General features: G+C 44.6%; 1 protein-coding gene across 2 annotated transcripts in view; it reads right to left on the bottom strand.

Annotated features, from left to right (window-relative positions):
* The window catches only part of MGAT4B (mannosyl (alpha-1,3-)-glycoprotein beta-1,4-N-acetylglucosaminyltransferase, isozyme B), a 143,597-nt gene extending 135,001 nt beyond the window's left edge, over positions 1-8,596 (bottom strand). For both annotated transcript variants that reach the window (XM_015411076.1, XM_015411075.1), the window contains exon 1: positions 8,428-8,596. In XM_015411076.1, coding sequence (XP_015266562.1) covers positions 8,428-8,524 — 97 coding nt within the window. In that variant the 5' untranslated portion in view covers positions 8,525-8,596. The remainder of the gene's footprint in view (positions 1-8,427) is intronic.
* Positions 8,597-11,367: the final 2,771 nt, after the last annotated feature.

Genomic DNA, 11,367 nt, shown 5'->3' on the forward strand with positions numbered 1-11,367 from the left:
TTTACAATTGTTTATCGTACTGCAGTGCACAAGGAATTTTGTAGCAGTAGAAGCATCTGACAGCAATAGGTTGAGTTGCCCTGACGTCACTGGGAGATGGAACAGGCAGGAGGATGTCTGCCTGTCACCAGCTGAGCAAAGGTCCCTGGAGGCTTAGCTTCTCAGGTTCTAGAAAGAAGGAAAGTACAGGCAGAAGGGAAGGAAATGTGAGGAAACTGCAGCTCTAAGGAATCAGCCAAGGAAATGAAAGCAAATAAGGGTCGGGACATGGGAAAGAGGGCTGGTTTGAGAAAAAGGGAAAAGAAGAACAGAGGAAGTGTTAGAGGAGAAGGAAAACTGGGAGAGAGAGATCTCACATGACTGGGAGAAAACAATTATATAATGACGTGGAATAACCGAACACATCTTTCACAGCAGGCTTCTTGTAATGGTTGTAATGCTTTATGACTGGGTTTTTTTGTAACTATTTCATTGCTTTTAGTTTCTTTTGATGGATAGTTGGTTTATAGATACTTTATGACATTTTCATGCTTTACAGTTTGAGCTGCTCCAAATGACATGAAGCTACAGAGTATATGTTTTATGAACAGACTTGGTTGTTGCATGGACCGGAATTATTTTCAGATCAAAAGAGAAATCCTGGGACATTCTTGTGAATGGGAGATTTCCTGGAACATCTCAGGAAAATACTCTCACAGAGTCTTCTGTGGATGAAGACCTCAGGGGACCGTGCTTCCTCTATGCCCTGCTCCTGAGAATATTTTGCTGCCAACAAACAGATGACAGCTTCCCAGAAACTCCTTCAGCTCCAGCTATCCTGACTCTGGCAGCAGGCCAGGCTGTAGCAAATATACCAGCCTTACTGGAATGCACCCCTCAGAAACTAAGTGCTGCCTCTTTAAGGGAAGGACCAATCTCCTTCAAAGAGCTAAAGAGCTAGAGCCTTGGACACACTGCTCTCTCCAGGAGCACAGTAGCCTTTAGTACGTTTCAAATCAATGCTCAAATGATATTCTGAGTTAACTACTTAGCCTTGGAGCAAAAAGAACTACAAGCTTTTTGTAGCTCAGGGATTTAAAACAAACACTCAAAAATAGTTATTGGGGCTGCAAGTTAAAGTGTGGGAGAAAGGCTATAACTCTTCCTTCTTGCACCATTTCTGCACCAAAAATTGCAATACCCAACATTCTTTTACATGCATGGGGGGGGGATATGAAAATACATAAAATCTTCAGAGCAAAGGTAAATTAAGAAAGTGAGCAGCAATTCTGGGAGAGAAAATAGCACCAGGGGGGAAATGATGTAGCACCTTTCCCCCTAGGTGGTTCCCCCTTTAAACCACATCACAAGAACCTGCTTTAAAAAATAAAAATAATGAGGCAAAACTGTAGCAATATGATACTCCTGCCATAATTTTGCCTCTAGCTTTTGTAATGTGCTGTCTTAGGGCCTAATGCTAGACTACTGCTGTGTGAGCAACACTGCCTCCTGGCAAGTTCTGACTGTACATACTCCATCCCCCCACCCCCTCTGGGCGATGGTTAATCTGCGAGCATCAGTCACAACAGAAGATATAGTGTATTTGACCAGTCCTCCTTTCCAAGACAGCCCAATTAATGGAGAAATCAAGAATACTTAATACAAAATGTGTTTGATTTATGATACAAACAAGGCTGATTTATTGTTGTGGTCCAACATACTTTTTACCATCCCTCCCACCAAGTCTGAAGTGCAACTATTTCTAATAGAATTCCTAGCTTCATTTTGGGGGAGAAAGGGTTTGGGGGTTTTTAAGTTATGTTTTAAAGACTTGAAAATGAAGCCCATTTTTAAAAAGACGATTAAAATTTTAACTCCAGATTTCATAATCTGTGAGGTTCTGGCTGCATTGAAATGTCTCACTTATTAGGGTTAAGTAAAATTGTCCTGGAAGGAATCTATTTAACACACACACTTCAAGGCCAACTACACATTCAGGTTTGTAATGAATTGGGTCTGAGTTACCCACACCCAACTCAGGTTTCCCACAGTCACACAGTAGCTGTGGAGAATGGTATTTAAAAATAAAGAAGAGCCCAAATAGGCTTGGAACGCCACCACAGGGTGAGGAAAGGCTCCTCCCCCCCCCGCGCGCGCCATTTTCCTGCATTGAAACAGTGCTGGGGGGGGTTATATTTCTGATTTTGCTGCTCCACATGCATAGAATACTCCATAGGGAGCAGCAAAAATGGGGAAATAACTCATCCCAGTGCTGTTTTGTTGTGGGAAAACAGCTTGGGAAGAAGGAGCTCTGCATCCCCCAACAGTGGCGTTCCATCTGCTTAATTTTTTAAAAAGCCATTTCCCGCAGCTGATCTTTGGTTGTGAAGAATCCAAGTTGTATCTGGGCAACTAAGACCCAACTTGTTTAAAAACCCAAATGTGTAGTTTGGCCCTCATTGGACCCTCTTTTTTCTCATGCAGATTCAGAAGTTTAGGACCCTGGTTATTTGTGGAGGGACTAATTCTGGTCAGTTCCCTTAACAGAGAGGAAGGAGAGGTGCAGTTAAGAAAGACATCTGAATGTAGGCCTCTGTAACAAAATGTTTAAAAAAGGCAAATGTAACTTATTTTTTTACTGAATAGTGCAGAATAAAAGCAATGTGTCCACCAGTTTTAGTTTGGCATCCATCATATATATTGTTTTAAGTATATACAGTTAAAATATGCCAGTTACAATTTATTGCATTTGTGGTCCCCAATTCAGGACTACACATGTAAATTCTCTCCTTTCCCTGGTATACTAAATGCAACACAGTAATGTAGTCAAAATGAGAACAGTGCTCAAAAATATTTTTAAAAAGAAAAATGTGATTTACAACTTAAGAGAATAAAGAATCTTTCTACTTTGTTACATAAAGTACCATAAAGTAGAAAAATATGACAATAAAAAGAACCTGCAGAAAAATATTTTTTCTTTAATCTGGATCTTTTTACAATATATGTGTTGCATTCTGTTATTGTTATAACAGAAAATAATTTTTATTACTTCTTTCAGTTATTCCATATGCATGCACCTACTGGTCAAAAATAGTGACAAGGCAGATCATATGTAATGTTTTGTTTTAATGAATGGGATGTAAACAGAAATACCTACGATTAGAAATTTCTGCACTGATATCAGTTTATCTGAAGCTCTGAAGGGATATGGTTTTAATGGGATTTAAACCACAGTTGAGAGAACCTTTTAGTTGATGAGTAATGCAGGGAAATCAAGTAACCATCACAAAGCCAAAACCCATTATACAGCAGTAACAAAGACACACTGTTTAAATGGGTTGGTGGAAGTAAAGTAGCCTCCAGATAGATGGATGATGTGGCCCTAATGACTTCTAAAGTGCAGAAACTAGCAGCAAAAGGAGAAACACTATGTTAATAAAGAGGCTATGCAGTGTGCAAAGAACAGTATCCATTAACTTTTAGACTAATACCAACAGCCAGAAATAACGGTTTCTTTAAGGAACTGTGTGCCAGGACCATGTCACAAAGTCTAGCAAAACTACCCAACGTCAGTCCCCAAAGCAGCATTCCCAGCACAGCCCTGAAACTATTAATGAATGCTATTGCCCTGCTATTAAGGAATACTGTGACCACATAATGCTCCATCAAAGAGGCAAAACTAGGGGCCAAAACCCACTGTATTTCTGGCTCTATCACAAAGACAATATGGTGTAGGCTGATTTAATATGTAATTGCTTATTTAATTGCTTATTTAATATATATGCAGAGTACATCATGCGAAATGCTGGCCTGGATGAATCACAAGAGCCTCTTGCTCAGAGTAAAACAGGAGAGCGCAAAAGTGGGCTTGAAGCTCAACATCAAAAAAACTAAGATCATGGCATCCGGCCCCATCATTCCTTGGCAAATAGAAGGGGAAGTTGTGGAAGTAGTGACAGACTTCACGTTCCTGGGATCCCAGATCACCGCAGACTGTGACAGCAGCCATGAAATTAAAAGACGCCTGCTCCTTGGGAGGAAAGCGATGGCGAACCTAAGCAGCATGATAAAAAGTAGAGACATCACCCTGCCAACAAAAGTCCGCATGGTCAAAGCAATGGTATTCCCAGTAGTCATGTATGGCTGCGAGAGTTGGACTATAAGTAAGGCCGAGCGCCGAAGAATAGATTCTTTTGAACTATGGTGCTGGAGAAGACTCTTGAGAGTCCCTTGGACAGCAAGAAGATCAAATCAGTCAATCCTAAAAGAAATCAACCCTGACTGTTCCCTGGAAGGCCAGATAATGAAACTGAAGCTCAAATACTTTGGCCACCAAATGAGAAGGGAGCACTCACTGGAGAAGACCCTGATGCTGGGAAAGATTGAAGGTCAAAGAAGACGGGGACGGCAAAGGATGAGATGGTTAGACAGTGTCATCGATGCGACGAACATGAAGTTGAGCAAACTTCAGAGGACGGCGGAAGACAGGAAGGCCTGGCGGGATCTGGTCCATGGGGTCGCAAAGAGTCGGACTTGACTGTGCGACTGAACAACAACGAGGCTGAATGGTGGATTCATTTTCTCTTCAGCCGATGGCTCTAGTTAACACTTATGTAATCTTCTAACTGCCTCTTTCCTCACATTAATTCCTTTGTAAGTATATACATGAGAAATGAAGAAATTTAATAGCATACATACATTTTTATCAGCAACTGTGGATATGACTTCCCAGTTGAAAAGTGGAGCAACAGGTTTCACCGGGTTAAAAATGAGCATGCATACATCAGTCATGTTTCAACCCACAAAATCCAAACCTGCTTGTTAGTGTAGCACAGGCTGAGGCCTCTCTATGAAACAGGTAAGCATTCTGAAGCGGTGAGTAAAGAGCCTAACCCTGGAGAGGCCATTATCTTGTGGCTTTATAACCTACCCATCATTCTACTGGGTGCCTACACTTCTAAGAGCATAACATTCAGCTGTATAATAATTTCATCTTGTCCCACGTTACTTTTTTCCTGAGCATGCTGATTCTATAGATAGGCCAGTAACTGTGAAAAAGATGTCTTGTATTGGTAAAAACGTCATGAATGGCCACAAGTTTGCCCCCACTAGTGTAAGAATCCCTGGTAAAGGGAGCACTGGATCTCAAAATCATGAACAAAAATGATAAAACGTAGTACAGGGTTTTTTTTTATTGTAGCAGCTACATGGACTTTAGGGTGATATGTAAATGACAGAGATCTAACCAGAGATTTTTTGTGCTAAATACCATAATCTAATTCAGCCCATGCCCTCTCTTACCACATCCCCACTGTCATTTTCCATCCTGTGTGATGGCCTGAACAACACTGCTCCTGATGGTCACTGGCACTGCGGCTGCATGCAATCCATGATGCTTTGCCAGCAATTAAACCTTCATAGTCAGATCCATAAACCTCCTGATTCAGATCCCTGCACAACAGGGCAGCAGTCCCAACCATTGGTCCCCGCCCCCTCTTCCTTTGCTGGCACAGCAGCTCATAGCATTGGGCAGAAACTCTGAAAACAAAATGAAGCAATTCTCTTAAGAGAAGCATGTGCCTGCTGACAAGACTGAAGCCTTGACAATTCAAGTGCAGTGGCCTACAGATCCCATTGTATCAGCCAGCTGTGCTATTATAATGATGTCTAGTACAGTACCACAAAGTACAGCTGTATTCAAGGCCCTTGTACACAGGAACAGTCAGTTTGAGGAGTAAACATACTACATCTAGTCAAGAAATGGCAAAAAGCCAAGGGAATATTGCACTTACGGTATGAGCATCGTTTTTCTCTTGCGATTGTGCAATTATAATTTTGCGACATGGGGATTTTTTTCAGCAAAGATAAACTTAAGCACAGCATAAGTTGAATCACCTTTACTATCAAGTTAAATTATAGAGGGAATACCATTCCAATTGTATAATTCCATCCTTTAGTCAGTCGACTTTAAAAAACCAGCATAATATCTTGCAGCTATCTCTCCTCTGTTTGGCTGAACAGCAGCAAAACCCTCTCCATGGTTGCAGGACATGTTTGCCTTAAGAAAGCAATCATGCTTTAGGAACTCTCAAGGCTAGAACAATTCTGTCGGCTCCAGAGAGAAACCAGGAAACGTTTGCCAACTTCCTTCATTAAATTATTGTTGAGGGTAACGGTGTGTACAGTAATTTAAAAAGTGGGAAGTAAAAAGAGTAACTGCATTTATTAGGAATAAATAGACTATCCAGCCTGTTTCAATACCTAAACTATCCAGCCTGCTTAAGAGACAAACGAGAATTGACCTAACAGAAGAAAAAGAAGCAAGCCCAGGAAAGAGGTAAGGTAAAAAAAAGCCCAGTGACTACTAGACAAGACTGTACTGAATGGTGGGCAGATCTATCGACAGATTACACTATTCAGTGTTTACCAGATACAGACATTTGCTGTCAGTGTAATTAAGCAACATTTAAAAGAAAGCCTTGCCTGCTTCAAGCACTGATCCATTAATATCCTTGGTTCTTCATGACCGAGGCTTTCCAACAGTGTGGCTGTCTGCACCAATGAATTATGAACAGTTATTAGGTTGACTGACACCCCTAGTAGCCAATGGCAATCAACCATTTTTCTTTTTTTTAAATTTCTCATGCCTCTGTGCTTTAACACTGGCTTACAGGTTACAAGAATTATCTGAGCCCTAATTGTAATTTTTCCTACAGAAAGATTAAGAAAAAAAAGCATGCATTTTGCAATATATTAATGGTGACTGATTGGATTTTCCAGTGAGTACACTGACTGGACAGACACAACACTTTATGTTTTACAAAACATGTGGTGGTTTTTTTAAAAATGGAAATTAATTTCTACCTATGAAAAACCAAAGCATGAAATGATCCTGAAAGTAGGAAAATATAATGTGTGATTTGCAATGCAAGTATTTTTCATGTTCACAAATTTACATGTTAGAAATTTAGCTGCCAGATGTATCAGTTTCCTTGTGTATGCACCTGGAGAAAAGGTAAAGGTTTCCCTTGCTCGAAAGCTAGTCAAATCCAACTCTAGGGGGTGGTGATCATCTCTGTTTCCAAGCCAAAGAGCCAGCGCTGTTCAAAGACTTCTCCATGGTCATGTGGCCAGCATGACTAAACACCAAGGCACACGGAACGCTGTTACCTTCCCACAGAAGCAGTACCTATTTATCTACTTGCAATTTCTTGCTTTTGAACTGCTAACCTGGGGTAAAAAGGACACCCAAACCATTATCCACACATTAACCTTTGTGGGTCTGTTTGTTTGTTTTAAAGAATCAATTTGCAGGTCTAGAAAACTAATGTGGAAAGCAGCCCTCAGGTACTTTATAATACATCAGAAACATGGTCCCTCCTTTCCCCTGCATGCCTCTGTATGTCACTGCTTTACTACAGCAGCATATGGATAGGTGTGAACAATTTTTTTAAATTGTTTTATGGAGGCTAATGCCCAGATTTAAAAGTATTTAGAACATGCATAATCAGCAGGGAAGAGATGCTGAGTAAACATTATAGTGAGACCTCAGGTGTCTGTAAAAAAAGGGGGGAAAGTAGTAATACCACTGATTGATTTTATAAGCACGTGGCCACCAAATAAAATCAAGGGAAAACAATAGCCATTGCTAGTAGTGATACAATATCCAGCTAATCCAATGTCTTCTGACAGTCACATTACCTATGAGTAACAAGAGCACAGGGCAAGGCTAGAGAACTCTATTCCTCTTTTGCTCACTTTGAGCAGTGTAAAGTTCAGTGACATCCTGAGCACGAGGGCTCCTTGCCTTGCCTTGACCAGAACAAGAGTTAACAGGGCCACACACAAAAGAAGCACCCTGCATACATGGGTAACATTGGGGTTTAGGGTGCTCCCCACTGGGAAAAGATTAACATTAATAAAATGAACGTTACCAAGCAGAGAAGCATGAAAAAGGCAACTATCCGTTCTAGGCAAGAGAACCAAAGGCCACCTTTTACCATACACTCTGCTTGTAGTACTTCCACAAATTCGGGGGAGGGAGAAGAAATGGTGTGTATGGGTCACCACTTTCTACAGTAAAGGAACACAAAAGACTCCAGAAATAAGCAGGATAAACAGATTTTGGCTGGAAGGCTGCAGTATGGGAGAAGAGAAAGACTGGAATAGGAGTAAACGCTAAGTGCCAAGGGATTTGGGATAGGATTTTACGTGGGTGGAAGTAAAAGGGATGGGGGGGTTACTGCGCAGCGCAAGCTTTTAAGTTCGGGGGAGGGCTCCGGTCGGTCCTCATCCCACAAGCATCCGAGGAGGGCATTCTGGGACCCCGGAGAGACGTTTCCGATTCCCCTCTGGAGGCTGCCTACCCCTAACTCCGGCCAGGCGCACTGCGCAAGGCGAGCGCGCTCCTCTTTTCCTCTACGGGCTCCCGGCGAGCCCCGTCCTTACCTTTGTGCCCGCCGAAGGCCCCGTACCAGGAGAGCGAAAAGAGCGCGCAGAGGCAACCGAGCAGCAGCGTGAGGAAGGTGCCATTGCGGAGCCTCATGTCCTTCGTCTCCTCGGCGATGGCTGCGGCTGGGGAGGCCGCATGTCCCGGGCGCTACGCGGCGGCCTCAGCCTCCCGAGCCCCGGCACACCGCGCCCCTTCCAACCTTTGACAGGTGGTTGTGTGTCAGATGTAGGAGGGGTAGCATGTCTGAAGGCATCAGGGGTTCCCCGGGCCTGGAGCAGAGAGGGGGGACTGCTGAGGAAGGGAAGGGGCGGAGATGGCACCACGGTGTTAAAGGAGCCGCGCGCGCGCCTCGAGCCACATCGCTTGCCCGCCTGGGCGCCGCCAAGAACAGCCAGTGTGCAAGGACGTGCATGGCGACAGACACGTGCAAGCGGACGCGCGGGCACGCAGCAGGCGTGTGTAATGGGGGGCGAGAGGAGGCGAGGAAGAGTGGCAGCCGCTTTCTGGGAACGTGTGGCAGGAAAATATCGCGCCAAAGGAGCAGGAGCGGGTGTGGCGCCTATGGAATAGGAACCCCGAAGAATTCCAGCACCGAGTGCAGGCAGAACCTCTTCAAAAGACGGGCGATAGCAGAGAGGAGAAAGTCTCGCCTCACAGCCTGAATGCCTGTTCACACGATCTTCGGACACCTACTTACGGGCGGCTGCCAACTCCGGAATGGGAGGTTCCTGGAGATTTGGGGGCGGAGACTGGGGGTGGGGATCGTAGCGGGGCATGATGCCGCAGAGTTCGTCCTCTAAGACAACCATTTCCGCCAGGGGAACTGATCTGTGAAGTCCGGAGATCAGTTGTAATTCTGGAAGATCTCCGCGCCCACCTGGAGGTTGGCAACCCTGAAAGCGTTCTTGAAATATCCACCCACCACCTAGTTTGACTCTCAGACCTGGTTCAGGCACACATATTCTTCACTTGATGACTGTAGCATATGTATACAGTACTACAGAGAGAAATTTGGTATAATCTTAAACTCAATACTTTTGAAAAGACTGACTTCACAGTTTTCAGTGATAAGTGGTAGAGGAAAGAAGTAATATAGATGCAAGTGTGGCAGGGGACTTCTAAGGGTCTTTTTCTGGAATGGCCATCATGCACCATATGACAGGGGGGTTACCTAAGGCCTTCAGTTTTCATTAGGGATTTAATTCAGTCCAAGACTCAAACCTGTATTAAACTTTATCCTACTCTGGCCCCGGTCACATGGCAAAGTTGCAGAGAGAGAGGCACGGGAGTCCTGCGGATCTTCCAGGTGCGATCTCACCCCAACATCTGGGAAGCACAGTGCTCCCGTGGCGAACCCGTGGCTCCCCGCCGAAAGTGCGGAGTTAAAAACTAGTACCTACGAGGTACTAGTTTCCTGAAACTGCGGGCCAAGGGCGAGCATCTGATCGTGTTCCTGGTGGACTTACGTGACATCCGGCGCCCGCCGCTGTTCGTCTCCGCAGGTTGCGCAACAGTGCCCAACAGCACATGCGCACAAAGAGCGATTGCTAGTGCGATCACGCTGCGCGGCTTCTGTGCAGGATACCCGTCTGATCGGCATTTTCCCCAAACCACGGGACCTCGACCGGGAGGTGTGCTCGAGCAGCAGCACATTAGTTTCCTCCAGGGCAATTAGCCACACCTCCCCCCCGCGATATCCGGCCCGTGTAACCGGGGCCCTTCATCCCATGGGACTGCTACCAAACACAATAATATTTGAACTGGTCCTGAAACTTTCCTGTAGAGGGATTTCTTTTAAGTGAGGGCTGCCATTCTTATATAGCAATCAGTAGCACATGCCTCTTCTTTTGATGATGCAGAGCACAACAAACGCAAAGCAAAACTCACATAAAGTCTTTAAAAGGAACGGAGGCAGTTCAAACGGAAGCAAAAGACTCGCTGCGGCGTGGGAGAATTGCTAGATAGCCTGAATACTGAGTTACGTAGTTACTTCATTTATACCCTACTTTTCTCCCCAATGGGGACCCAAAGCAGCCTAAACCATTTTCCTCCTCCATTTTATTCTCACAACAACCCTGTGAAGTAGAAGTGAAGGTTAGGCTGAGAGAGCATGACTGGCACAAGATCACCCTGTGAGTTTCCATGTCACAAGTAGGGATTCAAATCTGGGTCTTCAAGATCCTAGTCCAACACTTTTTTTGTGTGTTTTTGTGTATGTGGGCATGCAAGCGTGCCTGGAAGTCATTGGATGTTCAGAGAGGTGTCTTGCTATTGCCTGCTCCTGCGTCCTGGCCCTGGTATTCCTTGGAGGTCTCCCATCCAAGTACTTGCCAGAGTTGACCCTGCTGAGCTTCCAAGATCTGATGAGATCAGGCTTGCCTGGGCTATCTGGGTCAGGACCACACTCTTATCCACTACACCACACTGGCAGCTTTATGTGTTTATGTCATTTCAATATTGTAATTGTTAATTATTTTATTTGTAAGCAGTTTTGGTTACTTTTAAGTGGAAACACAGCAGGTAAATATTCGAAATAAATAATTTGATGCTGAAGGGAGGAAGCTTTTTAATATACTGTGTTTCCTACATAGAAAGTATGTAAAAAATGGACTTCTGGTTTAAGCGTTTCGCCGCTCAGATGCATCCCGTCTCGCTCTGATGGAGACACACCAAGACCCGGCTGATGGGAGGGGTCTGAGTTCATCCCGGACCTCCCTGGGGTCTCTGTAGGAGACCCCCAGCCTGGGGAGCTGAGGAGAGCCTCTTCCAAGGCGACGGCCAAGGAATTGAGGCTCACCTTCTTCCCCGAAAGGTACCAATGCTGTGGAGCCAGTATGCGTCGCAGAGACGACTGCCGGAGCAAGCCTCTGATGGAGACACACCAAGACCCGGCTGATGGGAGGGATCTGAGTTCATCCCGGACCTCCCTGGGGTCT

The sequence above is a fragment of the Gekko japonicus genome, unplaced genomic scaffold (assembly GCF_001447785.1).
Source record: "Gekko japonicus isolate JY-2015 unplaced genomic scaffold, Gekko_japonicus_V1.1 scaffold699, whole genome shotgun sequence".
Classification (NCBI taxonomy): Eukaryota; Metazoa; Chordata; class Lepidosauria; order Squamata; family Gekkonidae; genus Gekko; species Gekko japonicus.